At 50.8% G+C, this 25,301-nt stretch overlaps 6 protein-coding genes across 6 annotated transcripts; 4 read left to right on the top strand and 2 right to left on the bottom strand.

Annotated features, from left to right (window-relative positions):
• Positions 1 to 355: 355 nt before the first annotated feature.
• Positions 356 to 1,812, top strand: P884DRAFT_209224 (mitochondrial carrier domain-containing protein; the record flags this gene model as incomplete). The annotated part of the gene is made up of 4 exons (XM_069438926.1): positions 356 to 995; positions 1,059 to 1,247; positions 1,371 to 1,523; positions 1,604 to 1,812. The coding sequence occupies 4 exons, from the start codon at positions 356 to 358 to the stop codon at positions 1,810 to 1,812; spliced, it is 1,191 nt and encodes a 396-aa protein (XP_069294425.1).
• Positions 1,813 to 3,105: 1,293 nt separating this feature from the next.
• P884DRAFT_185413 (kinase-like domain-containing protein) lies at positions 3,106 to 3,654 on the top strand (the record flags this gene model as incomplete). The annotated part of the gene is made up of 3 exons (XM_069437351.1): positions 3,106 to 3,156; positions 3,238 to 3,464; positions 3,531 to 3,654. Coding segments are annotated over 3 exons (402 nt in total), but the record flags the coding sequence as incomplete, so codon positions are not given.
• A 1,428-nt stretch (positions 3,655 to 5,082) lies between these two features.
• P884DRAFT_209472 (P-loop containing nucleoside triphosphate hydrolase protein) lies at positions 5,083 to 7,488 on the top strand (the record flags this gene model as incomplete). Its single annotated transcript, XM_069438939.1, has 1 exon — positions 5,083 to 7,488. The coding sequence occupies one exon, from the start codon at positions 5,083 to 5,085 to the stop codon at positions 7,486 to 7,488; it is 2,406 nt and encodes an 801-aa protein (XP_069294423.1).
• Positions 7,489 to 7,966: 478 nt separating this feature from the next.
• Positions 7,967 to 9,118, bottom strand: P884DRAFT_71320 (cytochrome c-like domain-containing protein). The gene is made up of 3 exons (XM_069446039.1): positions 8,888 to 9,118; positions 8,293 to 8,483; positions 7,967 to 8,214 (listed from the first exon to the last, which is right to left on the bottom strand). Exons 1-3 carry the CDS (start codon positions 8,901 to 8,903, stop codon positions 8,071 to 8,073), a joined length of 351 nt encoding a protein of 116 aa, XP_069294422.1. The 5' UTR covers positions 8,904 to 9,118; the 3' UTR covers positions 7,967 to 8,070.
• A 215-nt stretch (positions 9,119 to 9,333) lies between these two features.
• Positions 9,334 to 10,810, top strand: P884DRAFT_230482 (uncharacterized protein). The gene is made up of 2 exons (XM_069439790.1): positions 9,334 to 10,100; positions 10,238 to 10,810. The coding sequence occupies exons 1-2, from the start codon at positions 9,705 to 9,707 to the stop codon at positions 10,733 to 10,735; spliced, it is 894 nt and encodes a 297-aa protein (XP_069294421.1). The 5' UTR covers positions 9,334 to 9,704; the 3' UTR covers positions 10,736 to 10,810.
• A 236-nt stretch (positions 10,811 to 11,046) lies between these two features.
• Positions 11,047 to 12,667, bottom strand: P884DRAFT_294454 (ribosomal protein S5 domain 2-type protein; the record flags this gene model as incomplete). Its single annotated transcript, XM_069444282.1, has 2 exons — positions 11,872 to 12,667; positions 11,047 to 11,742 (listed from the first exon to the last, which is right to left on the bottom strand). Exons 1-2 carry the CDS (start codon positions 12,403 to 12,405, stop codon positions 11,047 to 11,049), a joined length of 1,230 nt encoding a protein of 409 aa, XP_069294420.1. The 5' UTR covers positions 12,406 to 12,667.
• Positions 12,668 to 25,301: the final 12,634 nt, after the last annotated feature.

The raw sequence follows: 25,301 nt of genomic DNA, 5'->3' as shown, positions 1-25,301 counted from the left end.
CGGGGGTTCTTATGGACCCTCACCCGCTGGCACAGGCCCTTTCGCGACCGTTCCGCTGAGGACTTTGGTCTCGGCTGGACCCCCGAGACCACCGTCTGCTGGCTGACGGCTGCTCCGTGAGAGGCGCCTTGCCGCACTTCGATAAGACGAGACGAATATTCGCATTCGAGGAAGCGAGACGGGGAGCGGAGAGGGAAAGAACTTAGCCGCCAAGACAACGGGGGAAAAAGAAAATACAATCCATTGAGATAGCATGCCTGCTGAGCTACAGTCCGCCGCCGCCGACGACGACCGCCATCGCCCCATCCTCCTACAAGATGGTCCAGCTCACGGCCGCCGCCCTCCATTTCCCATCATGCCTCCTTCATCCTCATCGCAGCAGCATGACGGTCAGCAGCAGCAGCAGCAGCAAGAGCCGCAAAAACGTGACAGGAACCTGAGGGAACAGCGCCACACAAACAGAAACCTCGATGAGGACATCTCTCCGGATCCGCGACTGGCGACGGCAGCTGCGGCAGCGGCCGCCCTGAGCCGCGAGTCTTCTGCGCCCTCCAGCGCTCCCGCATCCAGCGATGTCAATGCCATATCGAGCTACCAGCGCCTTGTCAAGCGCTACCGCGTCGAGGTGGCAGCCTCGGCATCCAGCGTGCTTTCCACCTTAACCACCTTCCCGCTCGACAGTGTCAAGACGCGCATGCAGACGTACCGGTACGCCGGTTTCCTCGACTGCGTCAAGCACACGTACAGCACGGAGAAGTTTCGGGGCTTCTTCCGCGGCGTCACGGCGCCCATGGCCAGCATCACGCTGGTGCGGACCGTCTCCTTCTCCATCTACCAGCGGTCCAAGCACGCCTACTGCGACTGGGTCAAGCGGAATGTGGGCGTCGACGTCATGGCCCACGTCAGCTCGCCGGGGAGCTTGCCGAGCTTCTGGTCCGTGGCGACGTTTGGCGCGGCCGGCGCGACGGCCGGGTCTTGCATAACGGTCATAGCCTGTGAGTTTGGCAGCGGAGAGGGGCCGGATCGGGCGATCTGCGTACTGACACTCTCGCTGCCAGGCCCGTTCGAGTTGACCAAGCTCAGCGCCCAGGTGTCCGTTCTGCTGGCGGACAAGAAGAACTATCCAAAGCCGGGAAGCCACGCGATCGCAGCGAGCTACCAGAACAAGGGAACGCTCAAGACGCTGGGGAACATCATCAAGCACAGGGGTTTCGGCGGTTTGTACACGGGATTTCGGTTACATCTGAGTAAGCGCGGTCCCCCTTTTTTTTTCTTTTCTTTTTCTTCTTTTTACTCTCCTTTTTTCCTCTCTAGTTTCGTTGGTATCAACAATATCCGGCGAGATGACTGACTCTTCTTGTCTCTTGTAGTGCGCGACACGCTCGGCACGGCAACCTACTTCATGACGTACGAAAGCAGCAAGCAGCTCCTGACCACTTTCGGGGGCGACGGCGCCCATTCTAATCCGTTCGTCGTCGTTGTGGCCGGGGGCCTGTGCGGCATCGTTTCCTGGGCGTTGATATGTAAGCTAACACCCTCGAGGAATGTTACCTCCTCCCCGAGACGGACATGCATGGCTAACATGTCTGTCCTGTGCCTCCAGACCCCGTCGACTCGGCCAAGTCGATCTACCAGCGCAACTCCCTGATGTACTCCAAGGGCGAGAAGGTCGAGCCCGTCAAGATTCGCTTCTTCCAGCGCAACATGTACCGCGGCCTCGGCGTATCCATGGGACGGTCGTGCGCCGTCAATGCCGTCTTCTTCTCGTCGTTTGAGTTTCTGAAGAAGCGCATCAAGGGCTGGGACCAGTAATCCCAACCCCCCCCCCCTTTTTTTTAAAAAAAAAAAAAAATCGTTTTCTGAATTGTGTATACTCAAGTCTCACTTGTTAGCGTCTACCGCCCTTGGCTGTTGAGGCCCACTTGACCCCCTTTACTTCACCGATTCGGCGGACTGAGGGATAAAGAATGTATACGGCAAGGCGGACGGTGCATCCATTGGCTGTGTATGGTTTTGTCAGTGCATCATTCTTCCCTCTTGAACGGGACATTCAAAGGGAAGGGGCGTTGGTTTGTTTCTTCTGTTCATGAAGCATCTTGCTTACCGAGGCTGCGGCGGGAGTCAGGGGCATCAATACATTCGGGGTGACTAGCAAGTGATAGAATAGCGAGCGGGTTGAAGACAAACACTCCATGACAAACAAGGTCATGGGAGAATCTCTGTCATCATCTGTCATATAGGCGTGGGCAGATCATCGGCATTGTCCAAAGAGTATTCCTGATCCGCACTTGTCTTCAGAAACACAGATATCCACGCGTGGGTCATGCAATGTCGAAAAGTCAATTCGCGCGCCTAGCCTTGTTTCGACGGCTGTAGATACTACTCGATTAGACCGGGCTTGTTCCGCCCTCGTCTGGGAGTCAGGGCAACGCCACGTCTGAACGACAAAGCGCAGCCACAAAGGAGCGCCCTCCACTGCCGCGTCCGCTGAACCGGCTGTGGTTCCTATTGGAGCAGAAGCGGATCCCGCGGATGGCGGCCCGGAGCACGAGGCTGAGACAGTGAGCGGCCGGGGAGAACATGAGGGAAAGGGAAAGGTAAACAATACGAGATGTAGGCAGGCCCGTTGTGGGATCAGTGGCGTGTGTCATATCGAGTGTCTCTTTGTCCCATGGCCGCCTGGTGGTCCGAGTTCGAAGAATCTGGCGCATTTCCTTCTCCTTCTTGGGGCATACAATGGGAGCGGCACCTCGGAGGGGAACGCAGTAAAGTATGGAAGAATAAAATGGGGGCGTCGAGATGGTTCTGTGACGGGCCCTTCCCCGGGCTTGGGGGTTGCGGACGTGACGGACAGGATAAATATATATATATATATATATATATGAAAGGGGCGGAGAAGGTGTCAGGTGTGCTTAAAGATCCCGTCAGCTGTGCCTGTTGAGAACAGAGTGAGAAAGAGGGATGCTCTTCGAAATGCGGTATCGCTTGCTCAGTGAGCTCGGAAGCGGTTGCTTCGGCACGGTATACAAGGTTTGTGACAGGGCCACAGGTCGTCTCTATGCAGTCAAAGTCTTGGTCCCGCCGAACGGCTCCTGGGACCTAGCGATGACTCTGGCCCGGAGAGGAGAGGGCAGCATTCTTCCCACGCTCAATCATGTGAGTTTTGTCCCGTCACCTTGGGATATAGTCACCTTGCAGCAACTAAACAGCACTTCCCCTTCCCCCCGGCCTGATTAGCCTCATATCATCCGCACTTTTGGCTCTGAGGGCTGGGGCACCTCGCACGTCGAGATCGTCCTGAACCTCATGGACGGCAACCTCGCGTCCCTAGCCGAAGGACTGGCCCATCCTCGCCCCGTCCTCGCCAAGCACGTCCTCTGCCAGATGCTCAAGGCCCTCGACTACCTCTCCGTACGGGGCTACGTGCACCGCGACGTGAAGCCCGACAACATATTTTTCGTCCTGTCCCCCGGCTACGGCGGCTGCGACAAAGACAGCGGCGGCGACGATTGGGACAGCGACTGGGATAGGGGCACCGGCGCCTCCCCGTTTCCCTTCCACTTCCGCCTGGGCGACTTCGGCCTGTGCGAGCACGAGTCCCGCATCGACGCGGGCGCGGTCTGCGGCACCACGGCCTTCATGGCGCCTGAGCTGTTCCCGAGCGGCGACGTGGGCAGTGGGCGGCCGCGGCGGCGGCTGCGGTGGCAGCGGCAGTCGCACAAGTCGGACGTGTGGGCGCTGTATGTCACGGCGCTGTGGGTGCTGGATCTGAATGGGATCTGGTATGTTTTTTCTGGTTTTGCCCCCACATCCCTCCCCCCCCCCCCTTTTTTTTTTTTCGTCCCGTCCATTGATCATTCTATTGTTTTATCTTTCCTTTTTCTAGCATCGATACTGGACCTCACCTGTGACGGATTTGGGAGGACGGCATTGCTCTCATGCGTCTGAGGTTTCTATGGCGGCCTAGTTACCGTAATGCGTGAAGAATGGCTGACATTGCTTGCTGGACAGGGCAATGGCAAGTCGGGGCGGAGGGGAATGTGACACCACCATCTTTGTGCACAACCTGGCAAAGAGGGTCGATGTCGACCACAGGGTTGGCTTGCTGAGGCGGATGGCCGAAACTGATCCGAGAAAAAGGGCGTCCGCGGGGGAAATGATGAGAATGTTGGACTGGGCGAGGGTGGAGATGTTGGAGTAGGAAGAAAGAGAAGGATCGGCGGTCAAGCTCAGCGAAAAAGTCCCGAGGGCAGTTTCCGAGATTCATCATTGAAGCCTCTCTTTCTCTCTTTCCAGATTTGGATACGACTTACACACTACAAACCATTACATTGGGGGTTAGGGTTCGAGATGTCAATTTTCCCGTCTTTGTACCTTCCGCTTCTTGTTTCCGTACTATCGCTTCCACTCTTTCTCAAAATGATTCCATAAATTCTTAGCATCTCTGATACTCAATTAGTGTATCCTATCCATCTCCTGTATCTTTTCCATTCAAGCTATCCGTCCGAGATTTTCATAACTTCCATCTCGGCTTCTCATTGGTTGCTACACAGTACGGCCAGCGATGACATAACTGTGACCGGCTTGAAGAAGAACGATATACCCCTTCATCGCCATGGAGAACGATCGATATAAGAAAGTCACAGAATTAAAGTCCAATTACGAAATACTCTTGCACTATTCTAATAAGAGAAGCTCAATGTTTGCATTTCTGATGACATAGGCCGGCTCGTTGTCGGCTACCAGTGGTTGGTTTCGCAATAGAGGATTTCACCGGCACTGTGTACCGCTGCGGTACGCCCGACTCAAGTTTTTTTCTTTCCGCATCCCACTCGCTTCATCAATCGGTTTTACGATGAGCAGAAAAGCACATGTCGGCCGCTGCCGGACTGGACATACCTCTGGACAGCTCTTCGAGAGGGTTGACAGTCTAACGACTTGGGGAACTTTTTTGAGTTCTTTCTGTCTGTCAACTGCCTCTCGTTTTTTTTCCACTTGATATTTATTTTACTCTTTTTTTTTTTTCGTGATAACAAGATTTGGATTGTCGCAGAAGGCATGTCACGACGGCAAGGTTTCAACATGAGACTGGGGCTAGACCGCGACGTCTACCAAATAGTGCTCAAACTGGAAGAGGAGGGGGAGGACGGGCGTAAGCCCCGGCTCACGGTCGGATCGGTCTACGAGAGCATCAAGCGATCCAATTCAAGCCTCGCCCGCCAAAAGAAGCGGCCCCTGGAGGATTCGATCGAGCGGGTGCTGGCGATACGAAGGGAGCAGACCAAGGCCGACGAGCAGGAAGACTCGGACGACCTTCTAGAGGCTCACGAGCAGGAAAGGATAAAGGCGGCCAAGGCGGAACGCGATCAGAACCTGCTCAACCGCCAAATCGCCAAATCCTGGGGGTTTGCCAGCCAGAAAGCCGCCGGCACAGGAGCTACCACAACGCCTGCCGAGACTCCCGCTACAACGCCCGGGGCGCAACCACCACCACAGCCCGAGGCCGCCGCTGCTGTAGCTGGCATGGACACTCCTACCGCTGCCGGGGACAGGCAGCCTAACGGCGAGCCGCGGCCCAAGAAGAGGAAGAGCGCCCCCAAGGAGGTGGACAGGAGCCCCCCAACCGGCGTTTCCATCCTGGACATTGCCGGCGTCGACGACACCCTCGACCGCCTGCTGGACGAGGTCTGGTTTCCGCTCTGCGCCGGGGAGGCTTGCGAGAAGATGGGTTACCGATACGACAACGGCGTCCTGCTCCACGGTCCCTCCGGCTGCGGCAAGACGACCCTCGCGCACGCCGTCGCCGGCAGCATAGGGGTCGCCTTCATCCCCGTTTCCGCGCCGTCCATCGTGGGCGGGACGTCGGGCGAGTCCGAGAAGAACATCCGCGACGTCTTTGACGAGGCGATCCGCCTCGCTCCCTGCCTGGTCTTCTTCGACGAGATCGATTCCATAGCGGGCAGGCGCGAGAGCGCAAACAAGGGAATGGAGAGCCGCATAGTCGCCGAGATCATGAACGGCATGGACCGCATCAAGCAGCAGACGCCGCTGGGGAAGAACGTCGTCGTACTGGCCGCCACGAACCGGCCCGACTTCCTGGACCCGGCCATCCGCCGCCGCTTCAGCGCCGAGATCGACATGGGCATGCCCAGCGAGAAGGCGCGCGAGCACATCCTCCGGTCGCTGACGCGCGACCTCAGCCTGGCAGACGACGTCGACTTCAAGGAGCTGGCCAAGCTCACGCCCGGCTACGTCGGCAGCGACCTCCAATACGTCGTCAAGGCGGCGGTCTCGGGAAGCTGCCGCAGCAAGCTCGAGGACCTCCTCCAAAAGGCCCGCGCGCAGAGCGCGCCCGACTACCTCAGCAGCGCCTCGGAGCGGCAGCGCGACTGGATCCTCCTCCAGGAGCACCGGGCGGCGCCGTGGGAGGAGAGCCGCATCACCATGGCGCAGTTCCGAGCGGCCGTCTCGCGGGTCCAGCCGGCGTCGAAGCGCGAGGGCTTCAGCACGATCCCCGACACGACCTGGTCGCACGTGGGCGCGCTCGAGGACGTGCGCAAGAAGCTCGAGATGTCCATCATCGGGCCCATCAAGAACCCGGACCTCTTCGGCGCGGTGGGCATCAAGCCGGCCGCCGGCATCCTCCTCTGGGGCCCGCCGGGCTGCGGCAAGACGCTGGTGGCCAAGGCGGTCGCCAACGAGTCCAAGGCCAACTTCATCTCCATCAAGGGGCCCGAGCTGCTCAACAAGTACGTGGGCGAGTCGGAGCGGGCGGTGCGCCAGCTGTTCGCGCGCGCCAAGTCGTCGGCCCCCTGCATCCTCTTCTTCGACGAGATGGACGCGCTCGTGCCCAAGCGCGACGACTCGCTCTCGGACGCCAGCGCCCGCGTCGTCAACACCCTGCTCACCGAGCTCGACGGCGTCGGCGACCGCTCCGGCATCTACGTCATCGGCGCCACCAACCGGCCCGACATCATCGACGAGGCCATCCGCCGCCCCGGCCGCCTGGGCACCAGCATCTACGTCGGCCTTCCCTCCCCCGACGACCGCGTCGACATCCTCCGCACGCTGTACCGGAACACGGTGGCCGAGGCGAGGAAGGAGACGACGGCCAAGGCGAAGGCGGCGGCGGCCACGGCGGCAGGGGACGTGGACATGCCCGACGCTTCCTCCGCCCCCCCCGGTGGCGCCGCGGCACCGATCGGCACGGACGAGGCCGTCCTGGAGAAGGTGGCCCGCGACGTGCGCTGCACGGGCTTTTCGGGTGCCGATCTCGGCAACCTGATGCAGGCGGCCGCGCAGGCGTGCCTGGAGAGGGCGTACCTGGTGCGGAAGCGGGGGCCCGCGGGCGCGGGCGCGGGTGCGGGTGCGGCGGGGACGGCAGCGGCTGTCGAGCCCGTTATCACGATGGAGGACTGGGAAAAGGCCCTCACCGAGGTCAAGCCCAGTGTCAAGGATGCGGACAAGTATATGCTAGAGGGTCAGTAAAAGAAGGTTGGGTCGGCGTTAGAAGAGAGAGAACATTTGCTCCCTGTCCAAGTTGGCCAAGGGGACCGTTTCGGCGTTCGGAGTCTCGGCATCTCTTTGTGTCTTTCGAAAGCATCTTGTCCCCGTCATCCTCTCACATCAGGTCGAATCGGTCAACAAAGCGAGACGGCATAATGGGAATGGGCACAGTGGAGAAAGAAAGGAGCCGAGGCGCTATGAAGAGTAGGAGATTAATCTTTCATCAATCAGGCTACATTCGCCCAAGCCCGTCTCGTCTAGTGAACATGTCGTCGTCCTCCCTCTATGGTACAAATGGCAGCAGATAGTTGCTAGTGCTGTACAAGAGCCGTCCCGTCTAATGCAAAAAAAGGTCATAGTAGCAACAACGGACCAACTCCCCGTCCTTCTCGCAACCGTGTCCGCAACCGGAACCGGCAACCCCGTGCTTTTGTCGAGGGTTTGGCTTTTTAAGCAAGAAATCGAGTAAATGGTAGTACAAGGGACGCCTAAACCCCGATTACAACAACCGGAAAACTTAGGCGGTGGCCTCCTTGAGGTAGCTGGTCGGGGGGGAAGTATGCGTTAGTCTACGTGCAAGATCTGACAGGGCGTTCGGTGGAGTGTGACATACGTGATGAGGTCGTTCCTGTCCTTCTCCTTCTTCAGACCACCGAAGGCCATCTTGGTGCCGGGGATGTACTTCTTGGGGTTCTCGAGGTAGGCGAACTGGAAGAGCGTTAGCGGCTACACACACACACACACACACACACACACACACATAGCCGTGGAGAGGAAATGACATACCAGAGTCTCCTCGTTCCAGGTGATGCCCTTCTGCTTGTTGGCGTCGGTGTAGGCGTAGCCCTCGACGGAGCCGGTCTTGCGACCGAACAGGCCGTGGAGCGCGGGGCCGATCTTGTTGCCGCCGTTGGCGTCAACGGTGTGGCACTGCTCGCAGCGCGTCTTGAAGAGGTTGGCACCCTTCTTGGCGTCACCTGTGAAAGAGAAGGGGGGGGGGTTGAGGTTAGCTATCAATTCACTGCCAGAACTCTTTGTTGGAAACGTGTTTTCCGCAACGCTCGACCTGCTCAGCCTGCTGCGCAACGCATCGGCGGCTGCGTGTCACTTGCCGACCTTCAGCCAGCTTGCGCCCGAGAAATAACGCAGGGCCCCAGACAGCTGAAGTGACGCAGGCCTCTGCAGGGCGACAGCAGCGGATTTATTGAGGAGTTGCGAGGAGTCGGGCCAGCCTCCAAGAGGCATGGACGTCTTCAGGAGAGAGCGGGCCGGGTTTGAGATGCCAATGGCTCCGAGAAGCCATGCGACGGAAGGCATTCGGAAGTGGCCGAACTGCGGGATCGGGGGAGCGGAAGCAACACATCAGTTGCAAAGCACCTACCAGCAGAGAAGCCCATCTTGACGGTTGGGGTAGTAAGCGGATTGAGTGTCTGGGAGGAGTCGGTGTTGGTGAGGAAGAGCAGATATTGCGAGCCAAAGTCGGATGTGAAGGGAAGTAGGAAAGAGTTCAAGAAAAATTTCGGAACGAGGTGTTAGTTTGCTGCAATCGCCGCGCCGGATTTTTTGCATCGATGACCACTGCCAAGCCTTGATCATCCAACGAGCGAGCCATGGTAATCCGTGGAAAAATGACCCACCTATTTTCTAACTTGTGCCAATCATGTTTCGACTGTTAGTCAGTCGCCCCGGGCAAATTCGGGAGCGACCGGCACTGTCGTCCGGACTTGTCGTTTACCTTTGGCGCGCGCCCCCCCCCGGGCAACCGAAAGACGCGCCTTGGCCGAGTACCGCGAGCTACGGAGTACTGCGCAGCAGAAGAGAAACGCTAGCCGGAATTGGATAGCAGCAGAAACTTGCAGCAACTTGACGCACGCGAATTTTCTAACCACTCGCATTATCGCCTGATTGAGCCGCACCGCAACGTCCGCAACCCTGCGAATTGCCTTGTTGCACCAACGCCGAGGGACCCCCGATCGGGTCCCAGAAAAACAGAGTTGCATTTCTGTCGCCGAGAGGAACCGGGGATAAGCAAGAAAAAAAAAGAAAAAGAGGGAGGAGAGAGGAGACAAAGAATCTTTGTGCCTCCCCTCGTTTCGAGGGACCTCGCTCGTACACTACGGATTATCTCAATCCGAATTCATTCCTCGCTCACTCGAAATTTGCGCAGACACGCGCGGCGGCAGTTAGTTATAGTAGTCATGACGCCGGCACCAGCAGCACCCATCATACCCCGCTTCCTCCTCCCGCAGACCGGCCTGATATGGCGCCGGGCGGCTCCGGCGGCCTCGGCTCCGGCCTCGGTCTCGACCCGGAGCCGCGTATTCCTGCGGCTCGCCAGGAGCAGCAGCAGCAGCAGCAGCAGCGCCGGCGCCCCGTCCGGCCAGCGGGTGCTCGCCAAGCCGGAGCGCTTCAATCCCCCCTCGCACGGCTCCCGCCTGCCAAAGAAGAGCATCCCGCGCCACTACGGCGGCGACCTCAGCTTCGAGGAGGCCAGCGCGCAAGCCTCCCGCGACTACCCGGGCCTGCCGCCGCCGCCAAACACGTTCGCCCACTGGTTCCTGCATAGCCGCTGGATCCACGTCGTCATCACCGTCGTACGTTGCCCTCCCTCATTACCCGGCCCCAAAGTTTCCTTCTTCCTTCCTTCCTTCCTTCCCACCCATTCTAAAACGAAAAAAAAAAAAAAACTCCTCTAACCACGGGAAACAAAAAAAAAAAAAAACAACAACAGGGCACACTCACGGGGCTGGCCATCTACACGTTCGCCCTCTCGTTCCAAAGGACGTCCCCCTTCGCCGACATGCTCCCGCCGGCGTCCGAGTACCTGTACCACCCGATCAGCTCGGTGCGCGTGCTGATCGAGGTGCTGCGGCTGCACGAGGCGCACAAGGCGGAGCGCATCAACGAGAAGCGCCGCCGCAACGTCGAGGACGTGGCCAAGCGCGCCGCCTACCGCAAGGCCCACGGGCTGCCCGACGAGATGGGCCTCTTCAACCAGCCGATGGCCAAGATCAGGACTGCTGAAGACGGCGGCGGCAGCGATGCGGCGCAAAAGGAGGTCGAGGCCGCCGCCCCGGTCGAAGAAGCTCCGGTCGACGCTAGCGGGCACGGGGACGCCGGAGAGGGTGGTGTTGACGGGCCGAAGGGCTCGGAGGTGAAGCGGCTGACAGAGGAGGAGAGGAAGGCGGTGGTCGAGAAGACCAAGGGGAAATGGCTGGGTATCTTTTAAATTATCATCATGATGGCTGTATACATAACATACGTACGAAGGCGCGACGATTGTACAATAGACGGTTCGGGACGGCGGGTGGGGAAAATGGATGGGAACTTGAGGCGGGCGGTTGAGGTTGGAGAGAAGGGGGGGGGGGGGGGGGGGGGGGGGGGGGGGGGGGGGGGGGGGGGGGGGGGGGGGGGAACAGTAAAAAGAAAAGAAGAAGCAAGAAGAAAAGCATCGGAGATCCCCTCTCTTTCACCTCCCAACCAAAACAACCCCCAAACTCACTGCACACACACCTTTTTTTCTTCTTTTCCCTTTTTTCCTTACCCCAACTCAACCCCCTCCAAGGCATCCAACACCTCGTCTACCACCCCGCCCCGCTCGAGCACCTTCTGCACCAGCGCCCCGAGCACCATCCTCTTGGCGCCCCCGCGCGGGGGCTTCCACACGCCCTCGACCGCCTCCGTCTCGGCGGTCCGCGCCTCCAGCATCTTCTGCGTGCCCGGGGCCGCGGCCCCGTACGCCGCGTTCGCCGCGTTGGGCACGCCCGGCGGCGTCAGCCTCGACGGCGGGTCGATCGTCCGGATGGACAGCAGCCGTAGGTTCCTGCCCCCCGCGGCGCCGCCGTCTACGTCCATGTCCGCACCAGCGGCGTCCTCGTTGTCCCTCCCTTGACGACCGCCGCCGCCGCCGCTGCTGCTGCTGGTGACGGATACGGCCAAGGCCACGTCGGCGACCGCGAGCTCCTCCTTGGACGGGTCGAAGATGATGTTGTTGCCGACGGCCATTACTAGGAGGGTTATGGGGGGCCGGGTCGCGGTGACTGTCTGTTTGGCGGCGGTGGTGGATGAGGTCGACCGTGGGAAGAGATAGGGCGCTGCGGCCCAGTCGTCGTCGAAGAAAGGGTCCTCATCGCCCTCGGATTTGAGGCGCGGGAGGCGGGTGGAGAGGAGGGCCAGGTGGGTTGTGAGGGAGAGGAGCGGGAGGGGGTAGGAGAGGGGTGGGGAGATGAGGATGATCTGGGATGATGTCGAGTTAGCCATCTGTGATTTGTCGTGATTTGCCGTGGCATCGCCCGTGTCGGGGAAAACCACGACAGTCAAGAAGGGGAGACAGGAAAAAAGGAAAAAAAAAAAAAAAAAACCTACATCGAGGTATAGCTTCCAATGAAACCGCCTGTTGATCCACAGCTTCTTGACGAACTCGCCGTCCGCGAGCAGCGCCTCGCTCAACAGGGCCGACAAGAAGGTCGTCCCGGAGTCGTCATCCCTCAGCCCGGGAATCTCAACCGTCATCTCCACCCACGACGCCTCGCCTTTCCTCCTGTCTACCCCCGTTCCTTTCCTACCATCCTCCTCTCCCCCCTCCCGCTCCTCGCCGCCGTCGTCGTCATCATCCCCATCCCCGCCGGCGCCGCCCTCCTCGAGGAAGACGGTCTCGTCGCCCGGCCGTTGCGCAGTCCGTTCGACCTCGGCCTTCACGCCGACGATGGCCTCGGTGCCGTCGGCGAAGCATATCCTCGCGCTGCCGTTGGTGCCGGGGAGGATGCCGGTCTCGGCGACGAGGGGGCGAAACTGGGTCGGGGACCGGCCGTCCGGGCGGATGGGCGGGGTCAGGGAGAGCGAGGTGTGTAGGTAGGCGAGCTCGGCGGGCGAGAGGAGGACGTGTTGGCTGGATGCCATTTTCGGGACCTGGTTTGTCTCTCTCTTCTCCCCCCTTCCCTAACCTTTTCCTTTTTTCTTATATATTTTGTAAATTTGATTCCGGCCAACACCTAGAGATTAGATTTGGTCGTTCGGTTTTGTGGTGCTTTGAGAGAGGTGCTGACGGGGTGCTCCCATGCCGGGTCGCGAGCTGGGTTTCCCGTTTGCAGCTTGCCCTGTTTGGGTTGCAGTGTGGTGTGTGGTGCTGAAATTTTGGAGGTGAGGGGCCCGGTTGGGCAATTTGGCGCGAGGTTGATGCGGGGGTGAGGAGGCCCTCCGGGCGCTGGCAGCTGCTGTGGAGCAGGTGCTGCTTTGAATGGGCGCTCTCTGTCTGGGCGCCAGAAGCAGTTCTGATTAGTTACTAGGAAAGAACTCGTACAGTAGTGTACCTGCCCGGTGGATCCTGTCACTTAACTTACCATACAGTACGTACAGGCCATGGAGGGTGTTCCCGAATAATTTCTGCCTGAAATGCCTGCACCTGGTTGATTAATTTTGCTTACTACGACTCCATACAGCCTGTGGCTATCGGGTGCACAAGTCTGTAACCAGCACTGCCCGACGCGCCAGTTCCAAAAGGCTCAATGGCGTAAGGACGGCGAGAAACTCGGAAACGGAGAGAAAGCCGGCAGAGGAAGAGGGAGGAAGCGCTCGATCTCGATTATCAACCCATGTAGTCGCCTAAAATACGAAGAGAACTGCGCGTCCGTTCCCAGACACGCGTGCGCAGATGACCAACAGTAACGGAGTACATACGGACTACATCGGTAGGTAACATAGTGAAGCACTCAGCCAACAATAACGGAGTACGGGCGTACATACATCGGTAGGTAACATACGTATGTATGGTTCACGCTAAGGAACCGGGTACACTACCCGCAACCTCCCGCTCCACAAGCGAGCTCCGAGCGATCCCGTCGCTCGGAAGAGGTCCTTGGCCATTGCCAATATGCCAATCATGCGTGGCCAGGATTCCAGTGTTCCTAAGCTCATGCCATACCAGGCCCAACGTGATGAGCTTGTCGGGCCCCACGAACTGGGTGGTTTGCAAGCTCGAGGATGAGTTCGCGGTCCTCAAAGCAAGCTGAAGTGAGGAGTAGAGCTGCCTTTGGAAGGCTTCTTGCGCACCAATACAGTAAGTGGTCACAAGTCCAGGACCGCCCCCACATTTCCCAGCCACCTACATTTTTACCACTAGACTTTAATATAGGATATCTCAACAACCACAAATTGTATAGAAAAACTATTTACATTAGATAGTAGCCCTGGTTCTAAGCTTTAATATTTTGTATACCACCCCTTGGCTTTTTTGACTACGGCCAGCCGACATAGCATTCCCTAGATTAGCCTATTAATTAGCCCCTGCTTAATAGCCTACTACACCTCCTATAGGTACTTAGTAAACTCTTTAATATCTACCCTATTCTGCCTTAAATTCTATAGATCTAGGAATATCGTATATAGTAGACTAGGGTAGAAACCTCTCGGTGTAACCAGAGGGGCACAGGTTACAGATTTGTTTTTCCGGTTCCAAACAAGTTATATATACACTAGACATAAATAGGGGGTACCTATCTAGGAGGTACCAGGGAACAACAACAAGGATAACAGACAGTTTTTTTTAAAATAGATTAATAGTAACAGTAACAGACTACTATTATAGTATTATTTATACAATAATAAGGTTCTTCTTTTACTTATAAGTTTAGTTATCTTTTCCTATATAGGTAGGCTCTTTTATATCTACCTAGAGGGGCATTATTATCACTATCCCTATATCTATCGTAACTACTATCTAGGAGGGTAGACTTGTCTACTACATCCACAAGTACCTAGATACACTAGATACTTTAAGCCAATACTCCTTTCTATCTAACTAGACAGAGGTTTGGTCTTAGGGGTATATAACTACTACCAGGAGAGGCTAGCACCAGTTTATATTTTTAGGGGCTTAATTAGGGAGGAGCTTAGCTCTAAGTCTAAACTAGACTACTAGACCTCGAGAATAGTAGATAGTAACATTCGCGATAGAGGAGCAAGGATATATATATAGAGGTATGTATAGCAAATCTATTAGGAAACTTGTCACGAATTGGCCGCATAAGGCGACCCGACAAGGCACACAGAACCAATCAGGAACCACAAGACCTAAGGACCAATCAGAAAGTGATCGTAGTGATCGCACTTCGATCAAGGCAAGCACCCGAACAATGATCGAAGGATCGCAGCAGCGATCACACGATTAGAACCTAAGGGGAACACTCAGGAATAAGGGAACCAGACAAGTATATTAGATAGCTAGTCACTCATCCTAGTAGACTCTAGAGTTTACCAGTGATAGCAACTACCCTCACAATTACAGTACTTCTAATAGCATTACACTATTATAAGAGACAACTCTATTATTATAAACCTTTTAGCTTTACCGAATCCCTTAGACGACCTATACACTTGCCCCGCGTCACTTACCTTCGTCTAAACCCTTTTAGAAGAAAGTCTGAGTTAGGTTCGTCACACGTTGCTATCACTCCCTTTGTTCTATCATAGTTCAGAACGGAGGTGACTTCGACCTCGACATTGATATAGCTACCAACGTTACGGCTGAACAGCTGCTCGCCTAGCTTAGTCAACTCTAGTAGCGAATCCAGGAGTTAGACCAGAGAGACAAGGCTGCTCAAGCTCGGATCAAGGAACTCGAGAACGGCGAAAAGCACTCGCAGAAACTGGTTAACGAGGCCTACGCCAAAATCAAGGCGCTCGAGACTGCCAAAGCAAGCCGCATCAAGATCGAACCACCTAGCAAATACGGAGGAACCAAGGAGGATCTCGCGGGATTTTTGACAAACCTCCGATCCTACTTCCGGCTTAATGATGACAAGTTTCCGGACGACAAAGCCAAAGTCCTCTACGTAGCTACGAGACTAGAGGGCAAGGCACTTAGATAGTTCGAACCTACATAGAACGACTACCTCACTAAGGACGACGAGGACGACCGAGATGCCTTTACATAGGCAGTCTTTCGATCCTACGACCGTTTCAAAGAAGAGCTTCGGAAGGTCTTTGGTGACAAAGACAAGAAGATTTACACGTAAGAAAGGCTTACTAATCTCCGATAGACCAAGTTAACAGCCTCCTATACCATATAGTTTAGATAGGACATACTCAAGTCTTAGCTTAACGACAAGGCGTTAATGCAATTATTCTATAACGGCTTAAAGGAAAAGGTCAAAGACAAGCTATATAAGTATAACTAGCCTAAAACTCTAGACGAATATATCATATAGGCTATTAGAATTGACGATTAGCTCTATATATAGGAATAGCAGAAACGAGGTCAAATAAACGGAACTATAGTCAAGGCTAACGACAAGAAAAAGCAAGCGTATATTAGTACCTTGTATAGGACATATCCTAGAGCTATAGATGTAGACGTAGTATAGAAGCAGGATAAGAAGAAGATAGCCAAAGACAAGTCTAACGCTACCTACTATAACTATAGAAAGAAAGGACACTACAGGCGAGAATGTCGAAGCCCGAAGAAAGATTAGAAACCAGTCCCGGGAAAGGAAACTATAGTCATCGACGAAACCAAGGATATCGTCAAAGTAGCAGCCACAAGCTACAAAGATAGGGATAGCGACACAGATAGTCTCGAACATAATAACAATAGTAAAGACAAATAGACGCTATACTCCAAACTAATCATTATAGACCCTGAGACAGGCATTACTAAATAGGATATAGTAGGGGAGTATACGCCACCGATTTCGATTCTCCTAGCCTTGAGGTAGTAGGGTTTTATAGTCACGTAGAGACGGGATAGATCGTAGACGACCGACACCTAAGGAGTCGACCGACCCGGACCGAACATCTTGTTCCTTTAGGAACGGATCGAATAGTACCGTAATGAAGTTTTTCGGCTTAATACGGAGCTACGCGAACAAGATAGACGCCTGACTTGACTTACCTAGTAGAGCGACGAGATAAGGGACGAAATAAGGGAACTCCGACATATTATAGAAACTATTAAAGGGGAATAGCCTATAATGTACGATAGACCTGATAGTTACACTAAGCACTTTAACGATTAGTAACTTAGCTACGACGTATAGAACCTAGAGTACCAGTTTATATACGCGAACCATAGAAAAGACAAACGTATATAGGAAAGCTACTAGAAGAAACATTCCTATCTTAGCATTAGGGCACCTACGGTCTATATATAGTAGGAAGGATTCGGAAAAGAATTCTAATATCTTCTAGGCGACGCCACGTGACTATACCCTCGATATAAGGTATACGTACAAGTGCCCTAGTTCTAGTATATAGTATACGAATACCGATACCACTTCCGCAACAAATTCGAAAACAATCACTAGCCGACCTGATAGGAAAACGGGGACAGAAGTTTACGCCCTATAGAATAGGTCTATGACGCGGGAAACAGAGCGGCCGAATTACTCTAGAAGATCGAAACCCGGAGTCTAGAAGGCATTACGGTAGTTCTAAGATGAGCCTAGCCTAGGCACTACGGAATAGGACGAGACATATAGGACTCATGCTAGAATAACGATTATCTCTATCACGCGGACAAAAAGAAATCGCGGATTCGGGAGCTTTAGACGAAGCTATAGATTATACGACAGAAAGTAGAACGGACCTAATAGTAGGAAGCTACAAGCACTCAATAGCTTACGGAAATAAGCACGATCGACGAAGCCGCTATTAGCCGAATAACTAGAGAGGTTAGCACTGACCTAGGAAACAGGTCAGGGCCCTTCGAGGGGCCCGAAAACCATTAACGCCTATATAGCGGCGAGTAGTAGCGTAGTATAGGAGGAACTAGCACAAGAGACCACTATATCAAGACCTCCCGGTAGAAACATAGGAAATCGCCGCAATCTTTAGACGACGACGGCAAGACAAGCGACTATAGATAACGGTACAATGGAAGCAGCACGAAATACTCGTACTAGTAGACAGTAGAGTAGAGATAAACCTGATTTCGCTAATACTTGTAAATTAGCTACAGATACCCTAGAGAATAAAACGGAAGTATAGCATAGTCAAAGGGCCATTCCCGACGCAATAGGTACGTAGGGAGACCGAACCGATCGACATCACTATAGCAAGGAAGACCATAGCAATCGTATTCAGCATTATAGATATAGGCGACGACAAGGACATAATACTAGGACTACTATGGTATGAAGACTACGACCCGGACATTAGCTAGAAGAATAGTAGCCACCTACAACCCTAAACGGAGTCATATTCGACTAGCGAGATAGGGAACGCGCAAGGATCGCGAATAGACGATGCTCAAGGGAAGGCATATCCTATAGATCCACCGCAAGAGACGGGCAATGGCAGATAGACCACTACAGACTCTAGAAGAAGCGGTATAACGATACCGACATTATAATAGGAGGAATAAGCTAAACTACTAATAGCTGTTCTCTCCGTTAACAAATGCGGAGCACTATAATTAGAGCAATAGGTTGAGACAGGAGAAATCACCAGTATCGCTATAGACGGAACCAAGTTCGTATACTATTAGAAAACCGAGAAACGAGACAAAACTAGGGAAGTACTAAGGGAGTACGAAGGACACCCAGCATTCGAACCCAAGCATCTGGAAGGATTACCAGAACACGGCCTATAGGATTACGAGATCAAGCTTAAGGAAGGAGCACGATTAAAGTTCTTCAAAATCTACTATACAAGCTAGACGTAGAACGAAGAACTCAAGCGATATCTAGAGGAGAACCTTTGAAGAGGATATATCCGCCTGTCGATATCGCTAGCAGGCTACCTAATCCTGTTTATACCTAAGAAAGACGGAAAGCTACGGTTATACGTCGACTATTAGCAACTTAACGAACAGACCGTAAAGAATCGATACCCGTTACCACTGATCTCACAGCTCCAAGATCAGTTAGCAGGAGCCTAATATTTTATACGTCTTGACTTACCATCGGCCTATAACTATATACGGATCAAAGAAGGCGACGAGTAGAAAACGGCCTTTAGGATACCCTATAGCTACTACGAGTACCTCGTCATGCCATTCGGACTTACGAATGCGCTAGCAACGTTCTAAGCCCTAATTGATTAAGCTATCCGACCCTTTCTCGACAAATTTACGGTATATTATCTCGACAATATACTTATCTTCTCTAAGATAATAGACGAACACCGGAAGCACATAAGAGCAGTACTAGACACATTACACACGTACAAGCTATTAGTTAACAAGGAAAAGAGCGAATTCTACATCAGGAAGACGGTGTTTTTAGGATACAAGATATCCCCAGGACAAATTCGGATGGAACCCTCAAAGGTTAAAGCCATCAGAGATTGGCCACAACCAACGTCAGTCACGAAAGTACGAAGTTTCATCAGGTTTACAAACTTCTACCAGATGTTCATTAGGAATTTTGGAGCAATCGTACAACCATTATACAAGCTTACCAAGAAGAACGCTAAGTTCCAATAGAAAGAGCGATATAAGCAAGCATTCACGTAGATTCGTGATACTATCACTAAGAATCTAGTACTAGTACTACCAGACCCCAAGAAACCATTCGAGGTGGAAACGGACGCTTCAGACTACGCCATCGGAGGACAGTTAGGATAATAAGACAAGCAAGGAAAGCTATATCCTATAGCCTTCTTTTCAAAGAAGCTTGACAGACTACGTCTTAACTATCTAATCTATAACAAGGAACTACTTGCGATTGTCAAAGCCTTTAAGGAATAGCGACCATATCTTAGTAGCATAACCAAACCAGTATAAGTGTACACGGATTATAAGAATTTACGGTACTTTACGACGACAAAGGAGCTTAATAGACGACAAATACGGTAGGCAGAATTCCTTATAGAATTTAACTTTGAGATCTACTACAAGAAAGGCAAAGAAAACACACGAGCGGACGCTTTAAGTCGACGAACGGACCACACGGAAGGACGAACAGAAATAACGCCACCATTGTTTAAGGAACGAATAGACGGAACGCTACATCACGAAACGTAGACACCCGTAGAAGATGATCTACTTGACTCGTTCCTAGAATGTTACGTAATCTTTCGAGAAGAAAGGATTAACAAGGCATAATATCAAGTAGCACCTAGACTAGTAGTACCTAGCAAAGTAGAAGAAAAAGATAAGAAACTCTAGTACCGAGGCAAAGCGTACATCTATAATAAAGACTAACAGCTACGAATGATTCGAGAACTCTACGAATCGAAACTCGGAGGATATAAAGGAGTCACGAAGACTATCGTACAAGTCAAGAAACATTACGACTTTCTATAGTTAACAGCACGAGTTAAGGAAGTCGTACGGAGCTATAATATCTACAATCGAAGCAAGACGGCATGACATAAGCTATACAGGCTACTACAGCCACAGCTAACAGCTGGTAAACCATAGAGTTCAGTTATAATAGACTTTATTACGAAACTACTAGAATCTAAGGATATAGCTATAGGAGTGATCTATAATAGCATTCTCATTATAGTAGATTGCCTAACTAAATAGGCATACTTCTTTCCTTATAAGGAGTCCTAGATAGCTAAACAGCTAGCAGACGTGATTTATCGGCAAGTTACATTAGTATACACTTAGCCGTAAGAATAGATCACTAATAAAGACACCAAGTTCGTATCAAAGTTTTAACAAGCGTTAATACAACGATTAGGCGTTAATAGCAAACTATCAATAGCATATTACCCGCAGACTAACAGACAAACGGAACGACTAAACCAAGTTATCGAGCAATACCTCCGTTCCTACATCAACTACTAGCAGGATAACTAGGTCATACTATTGCCAATAGCACAACTCGCTTACAACACAACGCCAACAGAAACGACCAAAGTCACACTGTTCTTTACGAACTACGGATACGAAGCAGACCTTAGGCAAGGACCAAAGGTCATAGTGCCAAGAGCGGCAGTCAAAGTAGAGCAGATACACGCACTACACGAGAAACTCAAAAAGGAACTCGAGTTTATCAGAACCAGAATAAAGAACTACTACAACAAACACAGGCTCGAGGGACCTTACCTAGAGAGGGGAGACAAAGTCTATCTGATCGTACGAAACCTGCGAACCAAACGACCAAGCACGAAGCTAGACTTCAAGAAGGTCAGACCCTTCGTTATCAAAGAACGAATTTCGACATCCAACTACCGACTATCGTTACCGTCATCTATGCGACTACGGACGGATGTTTTTCATATTTCACTTCTCGAACCAGCGCCAAAGAACGCCAAAATCGCCATAAACATCGAAGCGGAAGACAAAGAGGAAGAATAGGACGTCGAAGAAATTCTAGATTCACGTATCATCAATAGGGAACTATAATACCTGGTCAAATGGCTTGATTTTGGACTAGAAGACAATTCATAGGAACCAGTTAAGAACCTAAATTACCCCGAGAAACTTCAGTAGTTCCATTAGAGGAACCCTAACCGACCGAAAGCGATAGACCCGAAACCAACCCGAAATCGGCTAGCAAGGACGGATCCAAAGGAACTTCAGGATACACGGAATCCCAAAGCTATCCGAAATCGGCGGACAAGTAAGACAGGGTCGAAGAAGACGCAGTAACCCCAGGAGCCTCCGCTGCCGCCGCCGCTTCAGCCTCCTCACGTTCCACTCGCTCCAACTCCTCTACACTGTCGATACCCCAAGCAATAGCCCTCATCATCTTCTCAAACCACATCCGTTTCTGTTTCCGAAGACGAAGGACCCGCTCCTCAATAGCCATAAGCTCATCCTCAAGTTTTTGATACTAAGCTATAATAGACCAAAGCTAAGCAGGAGAAACACCAAGAACGTCGCAATTCGAACACTTGTTACAAACGCACTCTACGTATCGAGAAGAATCGCTTTTCGAAACCTCGCACGAACTGAGGCCTTTAGACTCGCACGGCGTACAAGGACGCATCGTTAAAAGATTATCCGAGGAAAGAATCGCGGCTAGAAGATAGTTAGCACGAAGAGTCGACGCAACAGGCTTAGACTTCGGCTTCTTTCTCACACGATCAGTCATCTTAACGACATCACGAAAGGAAGAGAGGAAGGGGATTAAGGAAACACGACCACATACAGAAGGGAGGGGTGTTGGCGCTATTTGAAACGGACCTAAGTCTTTCGAGGACGAAAGACCTGGGGGAGGGGCATCGTGTCACGAATTGGCCGCATAAGGCGACCCGACAAGGCACACGGAACCAATCAGGAACCACAAGACCTAAGGACCAATCAGAAAGTGATCGCAGTGATCGCACTTCGATCAAGGCGAGCACCCGAACAATGATCGAAGGATCGCAGCAGCGATCACACGATCGGAACCTAAGGGGAACACTCAGGAATAAGGGAACCAGACAAGTATATTAGATAGCTAGTCACTCATCCTGGTGGACTCTGGAGTTCACCAGTGATAGCAACCGCCCTTATAATTATAGTACTTCTAATAGCATTGTACTATTATGAGAGACAACTCTGTTGTTGTAAACCTTTTGGCTTTACTGAATCCCTTAGACGACCTGTACACTTGCCCCGCGTCACTTACCTTCGTCTGAACCCTTTTAGAAGAAAGTCTAAGTTGGGTTCGTCATAAAACTAAGAAAGGCAAATATAGGCGCCAAGAGATCGGTATATCTGGTGGTAGGCTAAGAGGCCACTCTTGCCTTAATATAGCAATACCGCTAGCAGTAGTAGGAGAAGCGATAAAATGTTAAGACTAGGCGACTTTGCCATCTGTCTAGAAGGATAGAGATTTCGGAAGACCAATCGGTATAGTCAGAGCTACTTGGAGTTAAGGAACGAGCTTCTAGAGTTATAAGGATACTTAAGGAGAGTTTAGTGGCTATCCTGACCCTAGTTACCTTGGTATTAGCCCTTGGTAATAGGACCATTTCTATCTATATATTGCTACTCTTTAGCGGGCTGGTATAGATCTCTCTTATTATCTTAGGATCTCTAGCTATAGGGGCTAGGGTATTATAGAGTATTTCTTACTAGAAGGGTTAGGAATAGCTTTATTAGGTATACTTAGAAGGGCTAAAGATGGTAGATTAACTCTAGCTTTAGTTGTAACTATAGTAAGAAGACTTAAAAGAAGGAAGGAAGACTTCCTAGATTAGCTATTTAGAGAGTAAAATTACCTTTAAGGAAGTAACCTAAATAGGAAGGTATAATTAAGGATAATAACTATTATAACCTCTCTTCTTATTAGTTTAATAGACTTTGTAACCCGAAATATTACTTCTTATACCTCTTATATCTAGATATACTAAGAACTCCTTAGGGAGAATACTATTAGAATTGCTATAGTTAGCTAAGTTTGGAAACCTTACTTTCGATATAGAAGTTTAGTATTATAGCTAAGTAGATATTATAATAGATAGACTTATTAAAGTCATTTAGATTATATTCCCTTTACCTATAGATAAGGGATTACTTAGACTCTTCTCTAGTTATAATATTACTAAGTACCTAGAGCGCTTTATAAAGGTATATAAGATCTTTAGGGGAGATAATATAGATAAGATCTCCTACTTTAAGTAGTAGTATATAAATAACCTTTAAGAGATTCTAGATTAGTAGCTAGAGGTAAAGAAGAAGGACTAGGCTACGTTTAAGGCTATTATTAAGGAACGCTAGAAGTAGAATAATTCCTAATAGGAGACTTCTACTTAGGAATTAGAGCATCTTTTAGATTCCTAATATACAGATTCGGCTAAGTCTATCTATAACTACCTAGAGTATATTAATATCTTGCTTACTAGAGTGCCTAAGAAGAAGAAAGTAGTCTATTAGTTATTTATAGTTTAGAAGGTATAGGACCGATTCCTACCTACTCTCTAGACTAGTCTTTAGGTTTATAAGAGAGAAGATATATAGGTTAATGATATAGAATAGGAAGAGTTCTATAACTTTATATAAAAGTACCTATATAAGGGTATTAACGCTAGGTTAGTCTATTATAAACTAGATCTAAAGGGTAGAGAGGTAAAGCTATAGGTAAGCTTACCTATTAAGAAGGGCTTAACTACTCCCTAGACTTAGGAAAGTTCTTTAGCGTTATCTATCTAGAGGGATAATATATTTGATAAGATTATTAATAGGCTTATAGATATACTATATAAGCTTCGGATTAATAGAGGGAAAGTTGGCCAAAGGGGCTCTAATAGAGCTAGGTATACCCGTAACTAGATAGGCGACCTAAGTGACGATAAGGTCAAGGAAATCCGGACCTTCTTATCTACCGTATAAGAGTCTTAGTAAAGAAAGAAGAGCAGGTATTAGCTAGGTCTAACCTCTATAAGTCCTTAAGGGTACTATTACTATAATAACTAGATATACTTTGCCTATAGCTATCCTATCCTTGTAGAGGATATCTATAACGGGCTTGTCTACCGGCTCGGTTTTAAGTAGATATTAGGGAAGAGAGACCTAAGTCTCCCTAAGAGCTAGAAAGTTAAAATCCTTAGAGAAGATATAGTTACTACGGCTAATTAAGGAACTTAGTAGTATATTATCTATACTTATACATCTCTTTGGCTAGACCTTCCTAGCTAGGAGCTATACTAGAGGTTTATAGAGGCTTACTAGAAGGAACGTAATTAGGAGTACTATCCGGATTTAAACTTTATTATAGATACTACCTTCCTCTAATAAGCAAAGGGCCTATAGTTACTAAAAGTGGTTAGGATATCTCTTAACCGCCTTACTAACTCTAAGCAATCCTCTTTAGAGTCTATTTATAACTATATTAAGGCTAGAGAAATTAATTTCTAGATAGATCGCAAGTAAGGAGGACAGACACTTATCTAGTAGGTAAAGTAAATAGTATCTTAGAAGGATACCCCTAGTTTCTCTATAGACTATAAAGAGTTATTGGCGAGTATGTCTCCTTCTAACTAGACAGTAACGTAGATATTTAGTACTATCAAGGTAGAAATAGACGGTAAAGATATATCTGATGGTAAAGGGGAGGCTATAATAATAGTCTAGGAAGCACCGCCCGCGAAGCGGCTTTTTGTAGAAATAGAGGACAAACCTACATAAGACGCTATCCGACCAAAGGAAGGGAGTAAGTATAAGACTATCCTAATAGCAAAGAGGAATTTAAGAGCGCTACTATCAGAAGGGCTACCGAAGTCTGACCCTATTAGCCAAGGGGGTATACTAACTACTAAGAGGGCAAATTAACCTACAAGTAGGGATACTACCCCTCTAGTTAGATAGAAACAAGCTATCTAGTTTAAGGAAAAAGCGAAATCGAACTAGGAGAATATAGCTAATAATATAGTAATACTAGTTAACAAAGCTCTATAAGCTAAGACCCTTACTATCGATAAGGTACTTAGAGTCTCTCTAGCATTTAGAAATGCCTTGATCGCTTTTCTAAAACAAGATTATAAGAATCCGTAGGAGGTTATTAAGTATAAGGGCTCGGCCGTCCCTTACCTGGATAGTCTGATGGTAGCGAAGCTAGCAAGGAACGAGTGTCACGGAAATATGCATGCAGATGCCGCCTGGGCCACCGACACAAACGGGCCAATCAAGCCGAAGAATGATGGACCAATCAGGACAGGATCACACTTGGCAAGAAACGATCCCAGCAGAGGATCACTGGCTCACGACGTGAGCCAGGTGAGCCAGTACGGAGGATCACCACGACCGCTAGTGATCCCAGGATTATATATACATGTAGATAGTCACTCGTTATGGTGGACTCTGGGAGTTCACCAGTGATAGCAATCATAACCACAGTACTCATACCAAGCATCGCTGACTACTGTGCGAGACAACTCTAGTGTTGTTGTGAACCCTTTGGCTTCACCGAATCCCTCAG

The sequence above is a fragment of the Thermothelomyces heterothallicus genome (genome assembly GCF_042370625.1).
Source record: "Thermothelomyces heterothallicus CBS 202.75 unplaced genomic scaffold P884_scaffold_28, whole genome shotgun sequence".
Classification (NCBI taxonomy): domain Eukaryota; kingdom Fungi; phylum Ascomycota; class Sordariomycetes; order Sordariales; family Chaetomiaceae; genus Thermothelomyces; species Thermothelomyces heterothallicus.
Note: the sequence above shows the minus strand (reverse complement) of the source record. Positions and strands in the feature narration are given on the sequence as shown.